General features: G+C 41.6%; 1 protein-coding gene across 2 annotated transcripts in view; it reads right to left on the bottom strand.

The window, feature by feature from the left end:
- LIN52 (lin-52 DREAM MuvB core complex component) overlaps positions 1 to 27,076 on the bottom strand; it is a 49,882-nt gene extending 22,806 nt beyond the window's left edge. For both annotated transcript variants that reach the window (XM_076345094.1, XM_076345093.1), the window contains exons 1-5: positions 27,005 to 27,076; positions 26,836 to 26,910; positions 26,632 to 26,669; positions 26,099 to 26,165; positions 24,985 to 25,068 (exon numbers count right to left, since the gene is read on the bottom strand). In XM_076345094.1, coding sequence (XP_076201209.1) covers positions 24,985 to 25,068; positions 26,099 to 26,165; positions 26,632 to 26,669; positions 26,836 to 26,910; positions 27,005 to 27,023 — 283 coding nt within the window. In that variant the 5' untranslated portion in view covers positions 27,024 to 27,076. The remainder of the gene's footprint in view (positions 1 to 24,984; positions 25,069 to 26,098; positions 26,166 to 26,631; positions 26,670 to 26,835; positions 26,911 to 27,004) is intronic.
- Positions 27,077 to 27,205: the final 129 nt, after the last annotated feature.

Below are 27,205 nucleotides of genomic sequence, written 5' to 3'. Positions count from 1 at the left end.
GTTTCTACAATTCATTGCATGACAAGAACGAACACTGACATTTTACAATGCACACCCCTATACTAATCTTTCCCATAATGGTAGAACTCAGAAAAGTTGATCTGGAGTAAATAAAAAACAAAGCCATGTGCTTACAGAATAAAACCCATTTTAAAAAAGCCCGATCACATTTACATTTCACTCTCCAATATCATCTCTATGCTTCCTCTAGACTATTTCCAACTACTTTTCAGGACATGCTGGAGCCAAAGTTAATTATTTCCATATTCAAATACAAGAGTACTGATCTTCTATACTATTACAAGCATAAGAGGCAAGAAAAAGTGCCTAAGACAGAAAGCAAGGTGGGAAGAAAACCCTTCCTTCCCCTAAGTCTTCCCTGCTTCAGAGAGATCAAGCAGGCTGGTTTCAAAACAAGAGCAAGTGATATAACCAAACAAAAGCAGATCTGAAAGGTGAGCAAACCCCACAAGCCACACAGTCATTATTACTATGTCGACAGCACACTTGTTAAAAATGTGTATTTTAATTTTCTGTATTGCTAAAGGTCCCAATTTGCCCAGGGATCTAGCTAAGCTGCCATTTTCTACCACGACAGAGTCTAATCTTTATTTAATGGATTTAGCATCTATCTTCACTAGAGTGGTCTCTAAGGGAAAGAGGAGGGGAGTATGAAGGGGCATGAAGAGATGATCAGAGCCCCCCTCTCCTTCATCCATCCGGCGCTCATGTTTGTGTTCAAAATTCAATTACCTCCTTATTGATACTTCACAGAGATATTTAAGCTGCAAACATGAAGCCCTGATTTCCCAGGGGGCCATGCCCCTCTCTATTTCACTGCTCTGCTTCCCCCAAGGTGAATTCCTGAGGCGTCCATATTAATAGGTAATCAGTCACAATTCATTTATTAAACAGCTAGCAAGGTTTATCAGCCTGCCCTGATTAGCCGGAAGAAGCCACTGAATTCCTAATTTATTTATGGAAATGTAAGTGTCTTTTTGAATTCCATTCATGAAAGACAGGGGTGCCGCGGGTCTGGTATGCTGAATTCTAACAGGGAAGCAGCAGGCAACCCGGAGACCGGGGACTTTGCGACTTCAGCCCGGGAAATGCACTACGGTGACCCTAGCGTGATCAATAGATTTAGGGCCAGAACCTCATACCAGCATTCACAAGCCAGCTCTTCAGAGAGTAGGGATTGCCACCCATTGCAACTAGAGAATTACCATCCTGATGGCTCAGGGTGTGGATTGGCTGAACAAGTTCCCTAAACAGAGCAGGTGATGTGGTGATACTGGGTCAAAATAAAAAAAAAAAAAAAAGCATTTTTTAAAAGTTCCAATACAACACTCAGAATAGTGCTGAAAACAACTGCCAGGTAACACTATGTCATGGTTTAACTCAGTCAGCAACTGAGCACCACACAGCCGCTCACTCACTCCCCCCGCCCCCGGTGGGATGGGGGAGAGAATCGGAAGAGTAAAATTGAGAAAACTCGCGGGTTGAGATAAAAACAGTTTAATAATTGAAATAAAATAAAATCCTAATAATAATAATAGTAATAATAAGAAGAACAATCTACAAAGCAAGTGATGCACGATGCAATTGCTCACCACCCGCCAACCGATGCCCAGCCAGTCCCCGAGCAGCGGCCCCCCGGCCCAGCTTTCCCCAGTTTATGTACTGAGCATGACGTCACATGGTACGGAATGTCCCTTTGGCCAGTTTGGGTCAGCTGTCCTGGCTGTGCCCCCTCCCGGCTTCTTGTGCACCTCCAGCCTTCTCAGTCGGTAGAGCATGGGAAGCTGAAAAGTCCTTGACTAGTGTAAGCATTACCTAGCAACAACTAAAACATCCGTGTGTTATCAACATTATTCTCATACTAAATCCAAAACACAGCACTGTACCAGCTACTAGGAAGAAAATTAACTCTATCCCAGGCAAAACATCACTAATCACTGCAGACCACAGCAAACTGCAAAGTTTGTTGCAGATGTTTCCAGATGTTTTGTCATAAAACATCGGTGTGTTATCAACATTATTCTCATACTAAATCCAAAACACAGCACTGTACCAGCTACTAGGAAGAAAATTAACTCTATCCCACCCAAAACCAGGACACACTAATATAAGCATTTACACATAAAGTTCCACTTTTTGAAAACTGCAGACTGTTACAACCTTTAAATTATTTTTGCTATAATCATTTCAACTGAACTGGTTTTAAAATGCAACAAACACTGCCACTGTACTTTCAAACTAAGACACAGAAGCTCAGTGATGCTGCTGGATTACCAGAAAGTGAAAATGGCTAACAACAACAACAAAGTCACTTCTCTATTGTTTAAACAGAGAAATGGAGAACTCAGTAAAAAGCAGACCTTGAAGTGAAAAGACTTACATGCACTTAATACATCTTAAGGCAATTAGATACAGTTTCAGATAACATAAAGCTTATATACAGGCCTCTGAAGGTTCAAGGCCACCACTGGTGAAAAACACTTCCTTTTTATCCCTTTCAGCTGTGTAGTGATCTCTGAAACTCATTCATCTGAATTTTACCCACCATAGTTACTTAACCATAAAACAACTAGGAATGGAAGACTATAAAAAAATGTTTATTTCCTTTTTCTTTTCCATACAAATTTGTGCCAAGTAATTTTCACCGTATCCCCCTCTGCGTTTAGTGACTTTTCTGAACAGCTCAACTGGGAAGTAAACATAGGGATTGTATTTTTAAATCTTCTGAACAAGGAGGATGTCCTTCAGGCAGATGCAATAGCCAAAAGGGTATTTTTAATTCATTTTTTCCTAAATAATTTGGATCTCAAAACTGACAGGGTTTAACAATGTACAGTGTTATATGGAATATAGGCAGAAGCATGTTTAAACATATTGAGAGCATTTCTGTAACACTAATTCTGAGACACTGTTATCAGACATTTTGTTCAGTGACTTCAGTACTCTGATCTGATTATTAACCGACTAGGAAAGTATTCAAAACTAACAAGTCAAAGCATAAATAATGGAGGATGCAGATGCCACTCCACAATATTGTATCTCACAGAAATTTTCTCAGTTCAATCACAATTACTTGAAAATATATTTCAAATAACAATCCAAAATCCTACGTAGTTTAAAACTGGCTACACCTATGTTTACCCTCTGAATTTACAAGCACAAGCTCCATAGTTGCATACAAGGTTTTAATTTGCTTAAGATCTCATTACGCAAAAATTTCACTAGTGTATTAAAACCGATATAAAATCCCCACTTCAACTAAACTAGTACAACCCATACCCTTCAATAAAAAAGATAAGATTTCCTCTCAAATTACAGTGGTCAGACATGAAAAGATGTAGTACATGCAATAAATACATCCAAAATGCTAGGAGGAATGAGCGTTCGAATTCATCTATGACCAGAACTCGTGTGTTGCAGGTGTTTGAAGTCAGGGATGGCATGGGGAAACGAATCCTGGAAGAAGCATCTTTTTACTGCCCGAAAAAGTAATCAATAGCTTAATTGTTATTAGTTTGTGTTTTATGCAGACAAGGGTAATTCAGCGTATTTTTCCTACTATGAAAAGTAGCTCCTAGAGGAAGGAGAAAACAGAATTTACAGGAAAGATTTCTCAATACCTTTCCTCCACTGTATAAGGAGGATTTCCACACTGGCACAACCGGCAGACATCACAGGATTTTACAACAGGTCCAAACATCTAATCAAGATGTGGCTCTCAACAGCCAGTTTCTCCAGTCCTCATTGCTTGGGGAACTGCAAATGCTACCAATGAAAATAAGACAACCCTTTCCCTTCCTGAATCTAGCCATACTTCACCTTTTCCCCCTTCAGCAGTAAATTCACAATGGTGATTTCAAGCGAGGGCTTTGCAGAGTACACAAGACGGAACTCACCACGGAGCAGGTAAAGCAGGACACTTGTGTATGTTCTTACTGGGGAGCTAGCTGAGCATCAAACTCAACATTATTTTCACTCCCTCAATACATAAGCTTCTTTACATACAGAAAACTGCAGCACTCCTGCTTGACCAACCTGATCTCCTTCTATGACCAGGTGACCCGCCTAGTGGATGAGGGAAAGGCTGTGGATGTGGTCTACCTGGACTTCAGCAAGGCCTTTGACACTGTCTCCCACAGCATTCTCCTAGAGAAGCTGGCGGCTCACGGCTTAGGCAGGTGGACTCTGCGCTGGGTCAAAAACTGGCTGGACGGCCGGGCCCAGAGAGTTGTGGTGAATGGAGTTACATCCAGTTGGTGGCCGGTCACGAGTGGTGTTCCCCAGGGCTCAGTACTGGGGCCGGTCTTGTTTAATATCTTTATCGATGATCTGGATGAGGGGATCGAGTGCACCCTCAGTAAGTTTGCAGATGACACCAAGCTGGGCGGGAGTGTTGATCTGCTCGAGGGTAGGAAGGCTCTGCAGAGGGACCTGGACAGGCTGGATCGATGGGCCCAGGCCAACTGTATGAGGTTCAACAAGGACAAGTGCCGGGTCCTGCACTTCGGCCACAACAACCCCATGCAGCGCTACAGGCTTGGGGAAGAGTGGCTGGAAAGCTGCCCAGCAGAGAAGGACCTGGGGGTGCTGGTTGACAGCCGGCTGAACATGAGCCGGCAGTGTGCCCAGGCGGCCAAGAAGGCCAATGGCATCCTGGCCTGTATCAGAAATAGTGTGGCCAGCAGGAGTAGGGAAGTGATCGTGCCCCTGTACTCGGCACTGGTGAGGCCGCACCTCGAATACTGTGTTCAGTTTTGGGCCCCTCACTACAAGAAGGACATTGAGGTGCTGGAGCGTGTCCAGAGAAGGGCAACGAGGCTGGTGAGGGGTCTGGAGAACAAGTCTTATGAGGAGCGGCTGAGGGAACTGGGACTGTTTAGCCTGGAGAAAAGGAGGCTGAGGGGAGACCTCATCGCTCTCTACAACTACCTGAAAGGAGGTTGTAGCGAGGTGGGTGTCGGTCTCTTCTCCGAAGTAACAAGTGATAGGATGAGAGGAAATGGCCTCAAGTTGCGGCAGGGGGAGGTTTAGATTGGATGTAAGGAAAAATTTCTTTACTGAAAGAGTGGTTAAACATTGGAACAGGCTGCCCAGGGAAGTGGTGGAGTCCCCATCCCTGGAGGTATTTAAAAGACGTGTAGATGAGGTGCTTAGGGACATGGTTTAGTGGGCATGGTGGTGTTGGGTTGACGGTTGGACTCGATGATCTTAGAGGTCTTTTCCAACCTCAATGATTCTATGATTCTATGATTCTATTCCATCGGATGTCCGACCCATGCTGCCCAAATGCATTGGAGAATATAAACTGTAATCACGTTGCAGTCATTTCTAGTGTTCACAAATGTTATTTCTAGTCTTCTAGTTTTCACAGATGTTATTTCTAGTTACTTCTAGTCTTCACAGCTTTCGAAACACAACTGAGTGAAAGCAGTGCAGCGCTGGCTTTCTGAAACCAAAGACAATTGCTCCTGGAGATGCAAACCGTTGTCATTCATGTCAGTAAATGTTTCTTCCTTGGCTATGTTTAAGACACCAGTGTTAGCGCTGAAATTATTACACACCGCTGCTCATGTTAGCGCATACACGCAATGAAAGGGCTTACCTATCCAACTGCCTTGCATTCTTATCTGCATGTCAACCCCCCCAAATGTCACCAGGTAGCTTCCCAAGCCATCAGCTTCCCTTATGCAATGCACTGTCAGCACAAAACCATGTATATGGAAAAGCAAACCTACAAAACTGTAAGAGAATAGAATTTAGTATTACAACAGAGAACACAGCATCATAATCTTTAACTTCTTGACTCATTTTCAAACCAACCATTTTAAAGTCCGTTTTAACGTAACCGAGTCTGATACAGAACACCCAGTTGAACCCAGCAAGATACTGCACATCCACCAAGGCAGAACTGGGATTCACGTCCCTGTGTAACACCCAAAGGAAGGGTTTGGAAATAAAAACCAAAAGTATTACACAGGTATAGCTTCCTTTCTAAATGCCACTCGATGACAAATGCCTATTACCCTGCTGAAAATTACTGTTCATACTTTCATCCTGTCTTATCTAGTCATCCATCTTAAACATTTATTTTTAACGCTCCCGTAACAATGCCCGTATACTTCTAACATTACTACAGTAACAAACTGCATGGTTACAATAAAAGCTGGGATAATTATTTCCTGTCTTTCTTGCACATATAGTCAGTGCTGATAACATCATACTTCCAGTGACTTACACAAGGAACTTCGCAGACTGCATACACAAAAATTACTTCCTGCAGAACACAGTTCAGAATAAAAATGAGAATCTCTAATTGACACTGGAGAAAATTAGAATCTAATTGTATATGCTGTATTTTGCTGATGACAATGAGGTTAGCATTTGCAAAAAAAGTGTTACGAGTTCTTCAATAACCAACAGGTTATTAAGACCTTTGTGTAACATTTCCAACAGCAGAGAGCCCTCTAGAGCTACCACAGGATAACAGTTCAGCAACCCACCGGGAGAAGGGCACCAACGCTGCTTGTTGCAACACCTGGGCTCTTCATGGATTCCCCTCCAGCCACTGACCAAACCTGATTTTACCTCGTTCAGCAGAACAGAGATTAAACCCTAGAGTGAGAACACAGAAGTCATGTTTTAATTTGAAGAAAATGGGAGCTAATATTTGTTGAATTGCCACTGAACCTACAAAGCTTTAAAATGTAAGAATAGGTTTCAGAGACATCGTGCAAGGACTTAAAGAGAGACTTATATTATTTACAATACAGGTGTTTGTAAAACATCAAAGATCTGGAAAGCCAGATTTTACATGACAGTGTATACTGACACCAAAATAATTGGCACTTTGTGCAATTTAAACAATATGTCAATATATGCCTCGTAGCACAGAAAGCTCTCCATATGGAAATGCCCTATCAATGTAAAATAATTTCTACACAGAAAATATATTCTGCTGAACTTTATTATAATAAGCTTCACTAGCTTTCACTAAAACAGTGCTCAAAACAACACACAAGCAAAATCTGCTTAGTCGGTTATTAGACACCTTTAAATTACCTCCACTCTTGTGCTTGTGCTGTAGCAACTAATCAGTAAAAAGATCTCATCAAAATTAAATTACGAACTGAAAAATCTCTGCTTATGCAGCATGGAGTTTCCTATTCCCATCTCCCCAATTATAGTAAAAAGTTGTAAGATAAATCACAGGAAAAGAATTTAACTATATCCTTCAGCTTTACTGTCAAGACTTACAACTGTGAAAAGCAGTAAACACAACTTTATTCTCTCCTCATTGTGACCAAAAATTTCTGCAAGAATAAAATTTCTGAAAGAATAAACCCACCCATTTTCTGAGAACCAAACCCCATCAATACATAACATTTTGGGACTGACAACTGAAGTACAGCACACCAACCACAGGTTTGGTTCCACATTTTAAGAGCCTAAGTTAACCACTGAAAGAATCCAACCTCAATGATTCTATGATGATTCTAAGTTATGAGTGTAACTTTCCGCGTGCTAATTCATCCGGTTTAATTATGATACGAGTTTGCAGCGTGCTCAGGGAACAACAATCTCTTGGACACTTTAAAGAATCCACAAACAGCCTTCAAACGTACTTTCACGGGCAAGTATAAAGTAATGTTTTATTACCAAAATAAATTTCTAAGAGCCAGCACTTCACTGGAGGGGGAAGGTGAAGAACAAACTTGCAATGAATATGATGAGAAAAGGTAGTATGTTTACTCTGCTGGCAATGGCATTGAGCACCCTTTTTTGATCTCCAGATAGAACTCAAAAAGCCACGGCAAAACCCTCTGGTATAGACAGAGACAATTCAAAATGTCTCAGCACCCAGACAAATTCACATTAGGATCAAGAGTTAGATTTTTAATAGAGAAGTAAGCAATAGGTATGTAGTAAATTCTCCATCACTATTAATTTGTTTTAGTGAGACAGGAATTTTTTTCCCCTAAAAAAGACAGTTTTTAAACAAGGGAATTCAGGCAAGAAATTAATTCAAAGAAGCCTCCTAGCCACATGATCAAAATGTTTCTTGTGACCTTCTAAACTGTACTTCTTTCCCACAGCTCAGGCTGGGTCTCGTTTACAAGTTCCATTTCCTAGAGTGGCCTTTTAGGATGCTCTGGAAGAGTTGGAGAGAAGTGCTCTCTTTAAATTCTAGGCTTCTCAGAAGATTGCCCCTAGGCCTGAAACCAGACAGACCTACACTTACAGAGCAACATACGAGTAAGAGCAACAAAACACAGTTTGCAACACTTAAATCGATAAAGTGGCTGGAATGAATTAGTATGACCTATTTTAACTCATTCTAAATTTACTAAGATACTTCACAATGACTTCAGAGTGGGCTGAATTGAGTCACCTAAAAACAGATGAAACAAAAATAAGATTTAGTACCAAAAAATTAGGTTCATTCCCTTCCCCTCCCTGTACATTTCTGTCTTATCATCTGACCTTGTACATCTGTTCCATAGTCGCAGGATCGATCTAGTATTAAAAATCCGACCTTCAGCCAGTCTATCCTTTTCTCTCTCAGTATTATGCAATTGGTAGGTACCTGGTGAATATATACTTCCAAGCACCCTCAACAACTAGGACGAAGAAAATGTTTTCCATTTGGCAAGGTCTCCCCTTTCCTATCTCTTTTCCAAGCTCCCCCTCTTGGTCACTCAGCTTTGTGAATAAATCCATTCTGTCCTCACGGCTACCTTAAGCAGTAGCAACATGAATTTCATTCTTCCTCTATCCAAGCCAGCACCGAGACAGAGGAGACCTGTTGTTTTCACTCTATAGACTCTCAGAAAAGACCAGCCTTATAAGTAGCAAAGTAAGCCACCAGAGCTCTCAGTCCAGTACAACAATATCACACCAGATCCAATTAATTCATACATGAGAAGTCCTTTTATAGCCATTAAAGTTAGACTTGTTTAATGAAAACAAACTGTATAGAAATGAATTAAAAAAAAAACAACAGAGGAACAATAATGAAATCAGTCTAAAGAAATCCATAAGAGGAAATAAAGGCAAAGCAAAATTTGCAAGGAGATAAAAGTCTTACATTATTAGACTAATGGATATAGCTGCGGGGGGAATGTAAGCTTTCATGCACTCAAGTTATTAGCTCTTTAATTAAAAATCATATGACATTATATTGTTAGAATTTAACAAGATCCTGAAGAAGTATTACATAAAAATGTAGAAATAGGTAAATTTTCAATAGATAAAGCTATAGAAGCTTCACGTTTCAGGGAATACACCAACTGCTGTTGGTGAGGGTTGGCAAGAAACCTCCTTTTGCCTGCTCCTCCGTAATTGTGCAGAATGGTGAGTAGCTCTTCACACTTGACAGTCCGCTGACAGGGGCAAGACACTGAGAGAGTACTGGTCTGAATATGGCAATTCTCATGGTCCTGTTAGAAGTTGTTTCCTGAATTGATATAATGTTGTGATCTATGCAATTTCTGGCAGAAAACATTCATTTAATCCATGGGCTTCATCTGCCAATCCCAACATGGCACTTAAAAAACCACAAAACAATCCCCCCCCCCCCCCCCCAAACCCAGCAAAAAACCCACCCCCCACACAAAAAGGCTATCCAGGAAGTCGGAAGTATGGTCCCCCATTCCAGTGATTTTTATCTCAAGCTCACTGCTATATTCAATAATGCATTTCCAAAGGAGAAAGTTATCAGAAAAAAAATCACTCTGTTTTATACAGATTGCTCGGCTCTCTGCCCTAAACCCCCAAAAGCTCATGGCCATAAACTCCAGTCCTGTTAGGACACATGGATATGCTAGGTTTTTTTACAAGATTTTTATTCTATCTTATATCCAGTTTTCAATGCCTAACAAAATGCAAATAGCTATCATTACTTCCACTCTATTAATACCAGTGATCCTTTGATATTCTGAAATAAAGTTATTGTGTTCCTTTATAATCAAGTACCATCTATGCATCAAGGATCGGCACCACAGAAGACAGGGTTTAGACATAAAACAAAAGGTATGGTCAGGTGAAATCAGTTGGACACACCTGGTCAGAGACACCGAGCAGATCCACACCAAGACCTGAGGGGAGCAAGAACACACAGCCATCCTCATTAGAAACACGTCAGGGCAGTAAACTAGATGTGTAAACCAAGGGTCATAGCAGAGTCCTCAGCTTCTTTTCCCTCCCCCCATAAAACGTCTATTTCTGCAGGAGATATATGGGAACTAGTTATGAAAGTCAAGCAATTAAAAAGCATTTCTGAGGTATTCATGGGACTGTACCAGCCACAAGTGCCTGACAGCTCTACGCATGTGCAAGTCCCTGGAGAACCATCACACTTCAATTACTATCACTAACATTAGTCATTATCAGGCTGGCTTCAGTCCCTGGGGAAGGCAGCTTGTGATGACAATATCCAGCCTCTCCTTGTAAAACAATTCATTAGGCAAAGCAGAACAGCTGAGGCAGCCACGTGGAGGTCTGCAGAGTGGCCGCCCCACCGGGACCTCCAGCCCCCCTTTTCCTTTTGGAGAGGGGCAGCCACCGCCCCATGACAGCTGTAAAAGCCTCTGGGGACACTTCAGGTTTAATCAGTGCTCCTTATACTCAGGGGAAGCATTTGATTGCAAACTTAAACTAATGGCACTCAGAAGGTTACAACAATCATCAGATAAGAGGCTTTAGGGCATTTTTATCTTGTTCTAATGCTCACAAGTTAATGAGGCAATAAGAGACAGATACTATCAGACTTGGTCTAGCAACATTATACAGACGGGATGTTCAGAGCTGCATTTACTGGAGATGCAAGAGGCAAGGTGGCAAGTCCATTATTGATCTTACAGAAGACTTCATGCTCAGAACAACTGAAACCACTCAACAAAGCGACAAAATGCTAGATTTTTCACATAGCCTTGTATGCATTATCACCTGATCCAAAACAGAGAAAACTGAAAAGGAATATAGCAATACCCTACCAACATATGTTCAGTCTATTTGACAAACACGCTGTATTTCCTTTCTCAAAGCACAAACGCTGGCTGAACGAAACAATGAGACTGATCCTTATGTACTGAGTAACTCCACTGCCTCTGAGCTAGCAGGGCAAATGTGCCACCAAAGAGGTAAATAATCCCTGGTATTAGGATGGATACATACTACTGATTTTTAGCCTTTATGCTGCTTGCAAATAGAAAAATTTGTATATATAATGTCTGTAAACAGCTGAGAATAGGCTTGCTTTTCTTGGTTACCTTGCTTGGGCCCCAGGCTGAAGAGCACTTGATGCTAGGATCTGTTTCATCACCACATTCTCATTTTACTTCCGTCATACACAATATTCTAATGATGCCTTCTGGTGGCATATAATAGGAGCAAGCAGGGGACAACAACAAACAGCATAGGATACTGTATTGGGTTTGCATGGCCAGGTTTTGGTAGCAGGGGGAGTAACAGGGGTGGCTTCTGTGAGAAGCTGCTGGAAGCTTCCCCTGTGTCCAGTAGAGCCAATGCCAGTCGGCTCCAAAATGGGCCTGCCGCTGGCCAAGGCCAAGCCCATCAGGAACGGTGGTAGCACCTCTGTGATAATGTATTTAAGAAGGGGGGAAAAAAACTGTGGTGGAACAACAGCAGCGGATTGAGGAGTGAGAATATGAGAGCAACAACTCTGCAGACACCAAGGTCAGTGAAGAAGGAAGGGGAGGAGGTGCCCCAGGCATCCTGGTGAAGACCATGGTGAGGCAGGCTGTCCCCCTGCAGCCCATGGAGGTCCACAGTGGAGCAGATATCCACCTGCAGCCCATGGAGGACCCCACGCTGGAGCAGGTGGATGCCCAAAGGAGGCTGTGACCCCGTGGGAAGCCCACGCTGGAACAGGCTCCTGGCAGGACTTGTGGCCCCGTGGGGAGAGGCGCCCACACTGGGGCTGGAGCAGGTTTGCTGGCAGGACTCGTGACCCTGTGGGGGACCCACGCTGGAGCAGTCTGCTCCTGAAGGACTGCACCCCATGGAAGGGACCCACGCTGGAGCAGTTCATGAAGAACTGCAGCCCGTGGGAAGGAGCAGTTGGAGAAGTTCGTGAAGGACTGTCTCCTGTGGGAGGGACACCACACTGGAGCGGGGGAAGAGAGTGAAGAGGAAGGAGCAGCAGAGACAACGTGTGATGAACTGACCACAACTCCCATTCCCCATCCCCCTGCGCCACTCAGGGGGAGGAGGCAGAGAATTCGGGAGTGAAGTTGAGGCCAGGAAGAAGACAGGGGTGGGGGGAAGGTGTTTTAAGATTTGTTTTTTATTTCTCATTACCCTACTCTGACTTCTAATTGGCAATAAATTAAATTAATTTCCCCGAGTCGAGTCTGTTTTGTCCATGATGGTAATTGCTGAGTCATCTCCCTGTCCTTATCTTGACCTACGAGCCTTTCCTTATATTTTCTCTCCCCTGTCCAGCTGAGGAGGGGGAGTGATAGAGCAGCTTTGGTGGGCACCTGGCATCCAGCCAGGGTCAACCCACCACAGATACTTAATGATAAAGGCTTTACATGCTGTTTTTTTTAAATCTGTGATTTTTCCAATATCTTGCAAAAAAACATTAACATGAACTCTATCTTACAGTTGGGGAAACAGGGACACGTGAGAAGGCAAATAAACTGGCCAAGCAGAACAGTGGTAGTGCCAGAAACTGAACCAAGGTCTCCAAAGTCACAGTCTAGTGCGATTTTTCACTAGGATCAGCTGCTGCTCTGCAAATAGGTCCAGCTACCCATACTGTGGAAGAAAATTCTCTCTTCACTCCTGCCAGAACCCAAAATTTACAGGAAAACATTTCAGACAGAGGTGATACAGGGATAATCTTTCCAATATTTGTAAATACAGAGGAAATGTTCTATTAACACAGAAGAAGCAGAAAAGTTTTAATTGGATAAAGGTATAGATGGCAAAAGAATTTTAAATAATAAATACAGACCAGTTGCAAAGGTTTGAGAGTCCCTGCCAGAGTATCTCCTGAGATTTGTTTGGCATTTGTGTCTTTAAACTGTAATGGAAAAATGCACATAACCTTATGCTTGATCAAACTTTTCCCCATGCTCAATTCCTCCACTGACAGTAGTCTACAAGTTATCCTGTCAGAATGAGAGTAGCAAAAAATAGGCTTCTGACAGTATAATGTAAGAACATTTTGTTTGTAGTCATGTTTCTTTCTGTGCCAAGCATGTGGCAGGTAGAAATGCTTTAATGTGACAGCCCATTCCTTCACTTCTGTGGCTAAAAGCTCTTCAGTCAAGACCCACTGACCCCTTGCTTGTCTAGACAGATGATGGTAGTTTCACTGTTCATTTGAGCAGAGACACACAAGAACCTCTGTGTGTGCTGAGGACCATTCTCTTCCTCTGCTTAAAGAATGATACTGAATGGACTGTATCTCTCTATGCAGAAAAACAGGTTCCCCAGCCCAAGTTGCATAGACTCACAATCAGCTCTGTGGATGGAAGTATTTGGAAGTCCATTCATCACCCCCAAAAAGCATGAAAGCCATCACTGCGATAGAAGAATCCTTAGGCTTCTTGTTCCTAAACAGGCTGCTCACATGGAGGCAGACCATGGAGTTGCACCTGAGATCTCCTGCTCAAAGCTGAACCAACTGTTTGGTGCTGTGTTCAGCTGAGATTGGGGAATGCAGGCTTTGAATTAACTTACTTCTAGAAAGGATCTTAGATCACAGAATCATCGAATTGCTGGATGATCTGGGTTACAAGGGCTCAGGAGGTCTCCTACTCAAAGTAGGCTCAATTATGGGGTCAGATCATGTTGCTTAAGGCTTTATTCAGTCAGGTCTGGAAAACCTCCAAGAACAGAGACTGCACAATCACCCTGGTGGTTGCACAACATGTTCCACTGCTTGACTGACCAATGCTAATATTCCAGATGTCCTCACAAAGCACAAATTACTGCTTTGAGTAGCATACCAAAAATCCTGCAAAAGCTAATGGTGATGGATCAGATAAATGATTTCACAGTCTTCAAAGCAGTTCGGTCGGTTAGTCTCCAGACTAACCAGATCTCTTCCTCTTCTTCCCCACTAACACTGAAAAGGCTCCCTTCTCTTAACCACAGGAAGTATCTAGATCAACCTTCACTCTATCAACATAAACTCAACAACTCTTTTCCAGAAAGGATCAAACTCGCAGCATTTCTTCCCACTACTGAACAAACTATAGGAGCCAAAGGGGACTTTCAGAAGAGACATTTTTAGAAAGGAATACCAGGGTATAACACAAACGTTTTGTGTGGGTTTTTTGTTGTTTTCTTGGTTTGGGTTTTGTTTTAATAAAGCAAGTAATACATCCTGGTTGAAGTACCTTCCAGAGGTGACCTTTGTATTAACAAAATCAGATCCACAAACTAGGTATGGGGATGAGATAAGGAGAGGAGGAAGATGACAGAAAAGGAAAAAAGACAGACATTTCAATAAATATCAGGTAAAAAGCATCTCATAGTAACTCAGCTTTTATTTATAATGTTGCTCTTGCATTGAGCATCACTCATTAAGATCAACAGCAGTTTTAAGAGCACAGTTATCTGCCAGCTGTTGGGCCACTCAGCACATGGTCCTTATACATTAACTTTGGAAACTCAGTTACCAGAGCTAGATGGACGCTGTCTAACACTCGAAAAGCTCCCCTTTGTATTTCCAACATCAGGCTCCAGAATTAACAACCATGCAATGGCAGATGTCATCTTAGCATTTCTAACACTCCTACATCTATACACATTTAAAAGCTATCTACGCAATCACAGAGTTTACATTGTTTATGATAATCTCCCTTCTGTAAAAGGTGTCCAGCAGACTTAAAAAATTCAATCAGCTACATTTGGGGGTCTCAGTGCATACCTGAGATCAGGGAAATTTGGGGTTTTACAGTCACTTTGAACATTTAAAAATAATTTTGTGAGAAAATAATTACTAATTTTTTGTCACAGTAAGAAGGTAAGTCACAGACAAAAAAAATCCAACCCAAACTATATAATCTAACAAAAGGAGATTCCATATACACAAATATCAACAACAGGCATCAAACAGAAAATAAAAGCAAAGAGAAACTGCAGAAGTTTGGACTTTTGACACATTTAGGAGAGTTTTAGAGATTTTTTTCCCCTTTTCTCAAACTCCAACAGTATACACCTCCTTCTGCAGCAAGCAGAGTCATCAATGCCTGGAGACTAGGATGCTGTATTAGTACTCGCCATCGAAATCCACAATAGCACTCTCCCCTCAGAGTAAGGGAGGGGGAAGCAGGCAAAGATGCAGAAATTTCTTGAAGCTTAGAAAAATATTTATTCTATTTCACCAGCAAACAGAGAACACCCTAAGGATCCATGCAGTATTTTTTCCATATATGACAGTTACCTAGATACAGCATTTGTTTTATGGTAAGAATGCACAATTTATGCATATGGGTAGTATTACATTTGATATCATCAGTAGACTGTATCTCCCTGATTTTGTATTTAAGAACAGTCTGGACTTGCTTTTTTTTTCTGCGCACAGAGGGCAACTCAACCACACACCCACTTATTTAAAAAAAACAATAGCAGCCAAGGTCCAGACTCAATTTCCATCCTCACCATCGCAACCTAATCTCCTGGCAAGTTAATGCAAATCAAAGCGAACACTTCTCTGACACTAGTAGCAAAGCGTGTTCCTCTCCCAAGAGAGACCTGTAAAACAGGACAGTCACTGACAGCAGTACAATTACTGACACAGATACAGACTTTATGGACATGTTTATCTCTGCTGTAAATCCACACTCTCTCTCCACTCCGATTCATGAGTCATAAAGAAATTGCAGATAATGAAAAAGTTGGAGAAATTTACAGCGTGTCGGAAACCTCAGACAGCCAGAAGAAATTAAAGAGCTGACTGAGGATAAATCACACAGGTACAATTAAAACTTCCTATACCTTCTTCACTTCCAAACTGGGGCACAAGCCAATGGAGATGATGAAGAGTTGAGGTCATGACTCCTCTGACTGTAATCATTTCTTAACTACCTACATGTCAAAATTAGCCAATTCACAGATCACGTATGAATGGCAATTTCAAGCCATCATTGTGATGTCTCGCTCTTCCAACAGGAGCTGCCCCAGAAGAATCCTGCCTGTAAGCAAGCCACCCAGTGAGCAGTAAAAGGAAAGGAGATTTCCTCATCCCTCTGCAGATGCAGAGTATCTCTCACCACAGTGCTATGCATTAAAATGAAGAAGTGGATCTACAGTGTGGGAGGAGGGTATAAAGAGAGTCAGGAGAAAGGCCAAGGTTTCACATGGAAATCATAGCAGCTTGGACATCACAGTGACAGGGCCATATAAGCACCTTAATGGACAATGTAAGCATTCTTTTCACCGCTCTGAAACAATCAAATAAGAATTACTATGAATGTAAACTGAAAACAGCCTCCATATTTTTTCCTACTAAGGAAAACAAAAACAACCATTTCAACTGATTGTGTAGTTCCTGAAAAACTCTGTGATCATCTCCTAACCCACAAATGAACCATCCAAAGTGTGAGACATTTTCTGGGAGAAGTCTACTAACTCTGCTAAGTAAATCCTTAAGCTAACTGCATATTACAGAAATCCAGTGTCCAAAGAGCATAATTTTGTTGTCCAGCTATAAAACTCTGCCTTCAAGCTTTGAAGCACATGAAGTATACTATTTCACATAAAGTCCTTGCCAAACACAGTACTAAATAACAAAATAAGGGAGAAATATGCTTTCAGGCAAAACTGAAACACGATGAAGATTCATTCAGCAAGGCAGGGAATGTAGAAACTAACCAAGAAAAAAAACAGTTGCTACAAAGAAAATCCTAAGCAGAGCAGAAATAACTGAAGTACACGCACCTCAAACTGCTTCCTCCTATGCAGGACAGCTCACCTTGCAAGAGTAAATAAACTGTCTATTTTAAGTTTAAGAACATAATGAGCACTAGACTTGGCATACAATGTTCTCTTCTGAGTCGAACATATTTAGAACAATGTAGGCGATTCCAAAACATACTTTCTTCCTTCTTGTTTCAGATTAATACAGACACACTAGTGCTAGAAGCACTATACTTCTGGAGGTGCCAGCTTTTAACAAAGAAAAAGTGAGCATCCTCCTTACTCTTTTGTCAGCAGTCAAGATCTTAAGAACATTACTGTATCTTCCTAATAACTGGCACTGAGACTCCTGCTGTGTGATCTAGATTTGGATCCACATCACGTGATCCCCTTTCACTTTATTTCCTTCTTCCTTCTCCCTTCTCCAAAAGTCAGTTCTCTTCTCCAGCTCCACCACAACACTTTAGGTAGACTATTTCTCCAAGGAAATAAGGAAAGAGTTCAGGTTCAGGAAAGAGTCTTCTCTTCTACATAGATTCCAAAACCTCATTTTGGCTAACAAGAAACCATAAGAACCCAGTTCACTTTTTCATGCAACTTCCCAGACTGCAGAGAGTAGACATACAGGTTTTACTAAAATGGGCCAATGAGACATTTCAGAAAACACCATGAGACAGACACCCCACTAACACCCTGAATATTAAAACACTCTTTACTTACACGTACCTGTTGATACGTTGACTTCCTACAAATGTAAGAATCTGAAACATTTTGTTACAAACAAGTGTACATACAGACCAGGAAAGGCACTAGGCAACTAGAAAATACACTAGGCAACTGTACTGCAGGAAGTGGGGGCATGTTCACAAATGTAAAGTAAGGCTTCTGAGCTTAAAAAGCCTCTGTGTTGACTGACTCAGGACTAAAGAAAAAGTGGTTATGGTCAGGAAATATTTTAATCTGATCAATTACATCAGTGATATAAGCCTGTTTGGGTACGAAGGCCAGATGTTTGGCATGAAGCCTAAAGGCTTCCTGGAGAAGACAATCCATTACAGAAAAGGAAAGAGATGTTTCAGTAAGAGGATACATTGTCCTCCCTCCTCATCTTACTTTGATTCTAATTCAACAACTTACACAAAGTTCAATAACTGCCATGCCCTGTTTTTTAGTTTAATAGGTAATACAAGTTCAGTCCACCAAAGATGGAGCCCCTGATTTAAACATATCCTACCTATGATCAGCATCAAAAAAGGAAAAAAAAAAAATTAAAAAAACCCTAAACGAACAAAAACACAACTCAATGAGTGAATTCACATTCAACCACGTAGGGAAGAGCTATCCTAGCTTTGAAATTATCCATGTCAAGAGTAGCCTGCAAGGATCACAGGCAGAACTAAGTATGTATGTTTCAAAACACACTACAGTTAAATCCCACTGAAGGAAAAAGATGGAACCTGCTCTACCCCTCCAAGCCTACAGAAAACCTGAACTTGCAGGCAAGAGATCACGATAGACAGCATTTATCTGACAGAAATAAAAAAACAAAGACTACCAATCTGAGAAAGAGTGGCGATCTGTAAATAGCCTGGAGTTCAGAAGGACTCCTTTATGATTTTCCAGAAATTTCAGAGGCTGCTGAGGCTGCAGAGGACTACAATTCACAACCAAGGACAGCTTAACTTGGGAGCAAGGTAGCTGTTCCTCATTCATGTGCCCATCCGTCTCTTGCTGTCTCTGGAAGGGTCTCTTCATTACGGGGACACCTCGGTGATTTCTGGTAGCGGTTGCTTAAATACCATGCAGTCTAGCCTATTACTAAAATAAATAAACAAAAAAAACCCACTGTCAAACAAAAGGTCCTTCCAACCCACCACCCTGACTCTGACGTGCCGATGTCAAACGCCTATAGAAGAGCGGAAGAGCAGGGAAGCACATAGCTGTACCTGCCTAGTAATCTCCTCCAGCTTTCTGCATCTCCAAGATTTCCAAGCCACTGGTGACTTCTCTGTGGTCAGACACCCTCGATGGATTTATCTTCCAATAATTTGCCTCATTTATTGAGTGAGATAAACTCCGTGCCCACAACCTTCAGCAGCGATGAGTTCTGACTTCAATGCGCAGTGCAAGTATCTCCTCACGTCTATCCTGACACGCTATTTTATTCTCTCTCTGGCTCCTGTACTACGAGAAACAGTGAAGAGTCATTCCCTATTCACGCTTTCTCTGCATTAATCAGTTTTACAGATCTTTTTCACATACTGCACCAGTTGTCTCTCTCCAGGCTAAAAACTTCTAGTCACTTACTCATTCTCCATATTAAGGAAAACTATCACTGACTGACTAAACCCTGGCTGACTATTCGTTTACCAGTTTGTGGTGCTACAAGATGGCCAACTTTTTGCTGTTCACCTGACATCTCCCAGGTCATGCAGGTCTAATTCTTGGGCCCTTGATAGCTTGCATCAAATAGCTCTTCCACTGCACCCTTGGTATTTAATTTGCTTGAACATATATACGGAAAATAAATCAGCGTTACAAAGAAAATAGGAGCAAAGTTGCTAGAGTCCAGTGAAAGCCAGGGCACCCATAACCACAGGGGACTATGAATAGGGAGACTTGGTTAAGCGTGTTCAGTAACTGTCTCATTGCTCTTGAAAGAGTTTGAGGATTTGACATTGGATAATAGTCATTCTTACATTCCTAATTTTACAGGAGGAAAAGCACAAACAGCTTCAATTCCAAATAAAAATTTAATCTAACATAAGAGAGCAGACTAGCAAAAAGTCACTGACATGGAAATTATAAATGGTATTCACATCTGTGGGGTCAGTTATCCCACATTTTTAATATTTAAGGCAGATACTGCACAAAAGCACCATTACCTCCACAAGCATATTAGGGCTTAAAAAGAATACGCTTTTCAGGAAGTCTTGCACTAGTCATTATCACCGAAGCTATACTGTGATACCATAGCAGCCAGATAATCTTTCTGGCATCAGTGAGATTTTATAAACATGGCTGTGATACCAGGTGTGTATATATATACACACATTTTGGGACTTCTGAACCAGTATAGCAGGTGTTATCTGAAAAATATCAAAGATTCACAGGGAAGCAACAGCAGGACCTTCAGAAAGTGCCTGGACAACCACATTCCTTCAGTGACATGGTGCTTTTCCTGCTTCCCCATCCTACCTATCTATTATTTTTACATATAGGTTTGTTCCAAAGTTTGGAAAAAAACCCAAATTTTTTATTTTACTTTTTAATTTTTTAAGAAAACCATATTTTTCTCTGTGTGTGTAGTTCCCAGATACACCTCTCTGTATATGTATATTCAAAAGGATGACAGGGCAGATCTTTAAAAATAACTGCAATCAAGGATAATAAAAATCTCTTAACACCAACTTAAGTTTGCTTACTAGCAATGTATGCACTTCCCAGAGCTGCTAGCTCATGAAACCAAGACTTTAAAAAAATCTTCTAAAGTCAACTTTGACTCAGTTGCTCTGAAAGCTGTAATGGGTCATACAGTGGAAAAACAGAGCTAGGTATCTAAATTTGCAGTTATTTACACAAAGTGTTTTGGAACTTGCTGCTTTGTGGGCCAGAAACATTGAGTCAGGATCTGTGACCGGGTTGCCAGGTAAGAACTACCTCCCTCTTGCTTGCCACATCAGCTGGGGTCTCCTCATTCTGTGGTGCTCACTACCCCACTCCAAGCAAAGCTTGAGGGACACAGCGGGGAAAAAAGCCCATAACAAGGCAATATGCCTATACCTTTTTTTTTCCCCCCAGACTTCTGCCAACAGCAGAGATGAGACTCACTGACTGGCTGCACCTCACTTTCAGCAGTGATATTGCCTCCCAAAGTCACCCTAACTACATGAACAATTAAAAGTAGGTGTGTCCATTGAGCCCTGTTCCTCCTCCCACCCTTACAATACACACATTAACAGGGACAGCAAAATCCAGCCAAAGCAGGATTTTTAATACTAAAAATGGTTTCAAAGTATTCTAACCAATAAAATAACTCTTTAACAGAAGGAAAATAGAAGCTCTAATGAGAGAACTGAAGCAAAAAGAGAAAAGCAGTAACAAGCAAGAGGATGAGGTAGAATTTTACATAGCTTAAAAGGGAGGCAAGGAAACACAAGCTGAGACCTCAGAAGAGGTGTTGAAAAATAATTTATTTTAAAAGATTTTATTATTACTGATACGAGGTCCTGAGCCTGGAAGCTGCTGGAGAACTCCAGAACCACCTTGTAGTAAAGAATAAACACACAAACCAGAGACCTAAGGATAGCCTATCCTTTAAGAGAGTAAAAATTAAAAAACACATTGGTTCACGCTACAAAAATCCTGCATCATTCAAGGAAAGCTATCCTTTAGGTGACTTCTGTGCTAAGGAAGGGAAGAATATTCTGCAAGGAACAGACATGAGTGAGCAAGAATCCGCCTACTAGCATGCTAGAAGGAGAGCTGAAGAAGAGATTCCCCATGATCACCCTGGAGACCCTTTCTGGTCCACAAGCAAGATCTTCAACATAAGTCATCAGCAAATTAAATGGTGCAAATAAGAAATTCTGATTTATGAAAGATAGCCCATCTTTTATTGGCAGTTTAATGGCCTGCATCTTAGTAAAAGGGAAATGCAAGTAGAGGAGATCATGCAGCCAGCAGTCAGAAATACATTTTTTGAAAAAGCAAGGTGCTCGCTTATCCATTTGGTTAAAAAAAAAAATTATGACAAAGTTGCAAAATATCTGCCAAACAGAAGTCTTTTTAAACTACAAAGGTAAAACAACACCAAATATAAGCAACTTATCTTGCCTGAGCAGGAGCTAAATGTATGAGGTACTACTGAAGCTAGAAGAATCAGATACATGGTTGGACAGATCCATGGTTACCTTATTCAGAAAGAAGTAACTGAACCCTCAGACAAGGAGGAGGGAACCAGCATTATCAAAAATAGCATTAATCAGTCCAGTTGTCAAAGGTCTCCTTTGACATTATCATCCCACATGCTCAGAGACTGATGTGTTATCAGATAAAGCTACTGCAGGCTAAACAGGTATGTGCTATACTGCACAGAAATCGTAACAGAGGGTAAGAAGCCTGACTCCTCAGATGCCCATATAAAATACCGGAGGAAGCTCTGTTAGCATTATTCCAGTCTGAATGACATCCACTGTATCTCAGACCTCTAACAGTAAAAGTCACCTCTGAAGTTTCTAGTCGACTGTTTCTTAAACTTACTCTTACAATCCAAGCAAGGCAAGTCTATTCAGTTTCATCTGATAAAGAAAAACTTTCACAGAACTCTGCACTAATTAAGATATAATCATTTAAATCACATAAGAATATGCAGCTTAAAGTGCAGACCAGTGAAACAGCAGTGACTGTGAAACTGGCTACTTTAAAAGTGGAGGACAACTGGAAATCAAAACAGCTGTCAAACAAGCTGGAAAGAAAATGTAAGATATACGTTAACAATTTAATTTGATTCACAGCCATGGGGCATTCAACAAAACAGCCAGGGTTACAGAAAGTAAAGGTAACCCTATGGGAAAAAGAGGGGAGAAAGTTAGTTGTAAAGAACAGAAATCTGTGAGAAGCAAGCAACCAAAAGAGGAACTGAGAAATCCTTGGCCAAAAAGTTAGGGACAGCAGGAATTATATATAAGAAAAATGTGGAATCCAGATAATAGTATTCAACCATTCCTAGATGAAAGCAGCAAAGATGGACAAAGCATTCAATACATTTGTTCCAAATTTGTCAAGAAAGCCTGCTTATATAGACAAAATAGTACGACAGTTCATATGAATTTAAGAAACAAGGCATGTAATTCAGTAATTTATCAAAATACATCATGTCAAATCAATTGCTCAGATTTCAATTTTAGTGTTGCAATAGTACCTTGATGAATAAACTTTTTGAAGAGTACCCAGTCCCACATGTCACTTTGCCTAATGAATTCTAATGCAAAATTAACATGAAATGTGCTGTGAACTGGTTCAGTAACAGACCTCACAACATAACTACAAAGTCACTCAATAGGTACATTTGTCACGGAGTACTGCAGGAATCACTCTGGTCCTGCACAGCATTTTATCAGTAACTCGGATGAAAACAGAAGTCTTTGAAAATATAAAGGATTTGAGATGGGATGTAGAAGAGGAGAGTTGGAAGGAAAAGTTGCTAATGCAACGAAGCAGAATTGTTTCTCGCACTCAATACAGATAAAACATTTGAAAATACTGTAAAAAAAGACAGTGCACATTCAGAACAGGAAATATGTCACAAAAAACAATCTTGGGAAGAAGAACTTCAAATCATGACCGAAACGGTACAGTTTTATAAAAAAATAGCAAGACCTCTACGGGAAGCCTCATGCTGCCATCTAGAGGAGACTGGTCAGCAGCGGTTTTAATCTTGTTTTTGATAGCCAGTTCCAATTAACAGTCAAATCAAAAGGGGACTATTAAATTTCAATCCACAAAGATATAATCAAATCCAACACCTCTGGACCAAAACCACAAGTCCCTTAACTTTAACGAACAGATCTTTTGGATTTTTCTTCTTGTTCTCTCACTTATCTAAGTCTGTAAGAGAAAAGAACTTAAAGACAATATTAGGAAAAACAGTCCTGAGAAGCTCTGTTCAAACTCCGCATCTAATTTTCTGTGAAAATTTTCCTAAGGTAAATGTATATTATGACACACAAAGCATTCAATGTCTTATAGCCTAAAGGAAAATAAGACTTCAGTGACAAGAAGTTACAAACATGGAGAGCTTTCGTAAAGCTTGAAAATTCAAGATTCCAGTTACTATAGACTAAAGGTTATGACTGTTGGACCTCAGATATTTCATTGTTCGCTCACTTTGTCTTCTTTCCGTATTTATTTGTTCTCAGTAAAAATAAATGGAAATGCATGCAACAAATATTGCTAAGGAAACAACAACCTTGTTAACTTTAATGTAACTCAGGCTCTGCTTAAACTCCATTTAGCAGGACAAAGCTGCCTGACATTTAAGCCTACTGCTTAACTGAGAAAGCCAATCATCAGCCAATCTTTGTATTTGACTCAGTTTTATTGTTATACTTTAACTTCTACTCCACTAAATGCTTCACACAGTCTTAACAGACATTAGCACTGAAAGTAAAATAAACTTGCAGGGAGTGTGTTAAAATAGGCTTAATGATCTGTTAATAAGAAAGCATTAGGATATCCTAGGTTTACAGTCAAGAAGACTCTCAAGGTCTATTACTGCTTTTTGTTATCCACTGAAAGGAAGGTGAAAGACCTGTAAGCTTATAAACTTTTGGTGCTTTGTGTAGCCCAAGAGTAACTGCAACCAAGGTCTATGCTAGACCAAAATTAAGCAGGGAGAAAAAAAAAGTGTCAGTACATACAGGTAGCATTTAAAAGAAACACAATACTCCCGAAATCCTCAAAGCTGGATCGATCTGGTAACAGAGTCCTAAATGCAATGATGAAAGCAGCTCCTTCTTCAAAAAACTGATAAAAATTGGCTGTTCGTAAGTGGGACGAAGGTCAACTTTAGTACTCAATGACATCACCTCCTGCCACAATTGAGTGTAGAAAAAAACAGCTACAGAAGCAGAAAACAGTATGAACACTAAGTGATAGAAGAATCCCATACACAAATGAAAGTTTCACTGTGGAGGCAGTGCATGAAGTTTGACAGAAGTACTGCCACAAGTATTCTGAGAAATAGCTTTAGTATCTGAGTGGGAAATCAAGCAAAGTGACTTATCGAAGGCAACGTTAAGTCAGGAACAGAAGTCTATGTGCCACTAGACAATACCAGATTTGACATATGACCTCTTGTTATTTCTGCTAAGAAGTTTCCCCCATGCAGGTCGGCTGTAAGTTGGAGATGTAAGCTCGCTCTCTCATCCTGTTTTAGAAGGTCACTAACTGTGACTCAGACACTTGCCAAATCTGCCAAGACACTTTTCTAGCTACAGATGTACCATGAGTGCACGCTCTAATGGGAAGATTTGCAATGCAGTCACATCTGCGTACAGCACTTACATTCATCCAGTCCCAGCTGATAAGCCAGGTTCTGCAGGCCACGAACTTTTTCCATCAGGTTAGCTGTAGTGAGGCTCCCCAACTCTAAGAAGAGAGAAAAGTGTGAATTTTAACACTGTCTATAGCCCTCTAGTGACAGTTTACCCGTTTACTACTTCACAGAGCACTTTCAAGTCATACTTCCGAAAAGATCTATTTCCAGTGAACAGAGTATGTTTGAAATTCAAGCTGATGCCACCCCTGATCTTAACATACTGAGAAAAGACCAGCTTTCTCTACTGAAAAAGACAGCTACGGATCTGGTTCATACTGTAATCTGCCACCACTGCAATGAGCAACTTGCCCCATATTTTGGAACTTCTTGTAAGTTCACATTGCTATGTGAACAAGCTACAAAAGAGTATGCAAGGGAATGGACTTACTATACACTAATAATGTGTGTTTAAGCACATTTCTTGCAGCAAGTTGAAATTAATTTGTCCCACTTTCACTTTAGAACAGTTTATCTGGAATTCACACTAGGCAGAGCATGTTCAACGATGTTTACTACAAACTAATAGCTATAACATGCAGCAAATCTACATGCTAGCTACCCCTTCCGTAACTTGCTCATACAGCCTTACCATTCGCTTAGAGATCTTGGACCTGTGAGTGAAGACACATGCATAGAGCATCTCTGAACAAGTCACTCAACAAGTCTAAGCTGCTCACCAAGTTTGATCAGCTGAGGCCCATCAAAAAAATTCATGCCACTTCTCAAAACAGAGGAGACACCCACTATACTTATGCAGTGAGATTGGTAAGCGAGGTAACTGAAATACATGTAACGTTATACTGCTTCAACTAGTTCTTGCATGCTTGTTTTGAAAAATCAGCCTGCCACTGACATCTGAATATTTTCTTGGAGATAACCAGATTAATGAAAAACGTGTATCATTAACAAGATAAAGAGACTCCTGAGGTGGAGATTCTGCAAATGTGAGGGCTAGAGATCTGAGGCCGCTGGGCCACCTCCAGAACATTTAAAGAACAAGTGTTTTAAGCCTCTTAAGTAAGTACTGAATTCCCATCTGCCTTGGCAACCTTAATTCCTACCCACAATGTCCATACTCACCCTTTAACATATCGATATCATCATTTTCTAATTCAGCCATCCACTTGGGAGGAGAACTTGTAATAGGCTGTTTTGGAAAAAGAAAAAGTTCACGCTCAGACAAGTGCATTTTTAGAATTATACAAAGAAGTCTGATCTCTTATTGAAAACTAGTTACACTGACAGCAAAAATATGAACGTTCCAGGTGTTCTTCGAGGTATTTTTATGTTTAATCTTGTTTTCTAGCCTTCCCTGGACTTTTTAGAGTAAAAACGGCACACTAGCACCCACAAGCCAAAGTCAGTACGAAAAGCGGGATTTCCTAAAGTTTAAAACCTTCTATTTCTTCCAAGGTGTAATTCTCATTCACAGTAAGTTGCATATGTATTGGGAAAAAAAGAGATTGAAAACAAAAGGATTATGCCAGCATATATTGAAGTAATAACTGAGATACGCTTTACAGAACAAAGGTGTAAAGCCCGCAAGAGGAAACAGCGGATCTACCGCCACACGGGAAGGGGGAAACGCGAAAGGCAAAGCAGCGGTCACTCACGCTTTTGAAGGAGGCGGCGAACTCAGCAACCCCGGGCACTGGGAAGAGAAAACGAAGGGCAGCGGGGAGTGAGCAGCACCCCAACGCCCCCTCGCCCGGCCCCCGCGGGCCCAGCCCGGCCCGCGCAGCTGCCCAAGGGCCGCGCCGCGGCGGGGCGAGCTCCCCGCCCCGGGCGACAGACGGCCGCGGGCCCGCCGGACTTACGCTGCTCGGGCCACAGGTCCGGGGAGGCGCGGTCCAGCTTCTCGAAGCTCAGCAGCGAGGCCTCCAGGTCGGCGCCTGCAACAGAGAGGGGGTGAGGCACCGCCCAGGCCCCGCCGGCGGGACGGAGCGGAGCGGACCGGAGCGGCGCCGCCCGGCCCTCGCGCCTTACCGTCCGCGGGAGCCGCCATTTTGCCCGCCTCACGTGACGCGTCGCCGCTGCTCGCGGGACCCCCCTCCCGGCACGTGACCCCGCCCTCGCGGCCGGGCCCGAGAGGGAGAGGAAAAACAAACCACCCCCCCGAACCCCACGTGTCGCTCTCGCCGCCACCGCCAGGAGGCGTCGCCGCGGGGCGGCGCTCGGCCAATCCGG

The sequence above is a fragment of the Aptenodytes patagonicus genome, chromosome 7 (assembly GCF_965638725.1).
Source record: "Aptenodytes patagonicus chromosome 7, bAptPat1.pri.cur, whole genome shotgun sequence".
In the NCBI taxonomy this organism is placed as follows: domain Eukaryota; kingdom Metazoa; phylum Chordata; class Aves; order Sphenisciformes; family Spheniscidae; genus Aptenodytes; species Aptenodytes patagonicus.
Note: the sequence above shows the minus strand (reverse complement) of the source record. Positions and strands in the feature narration are given on the sequence as shown.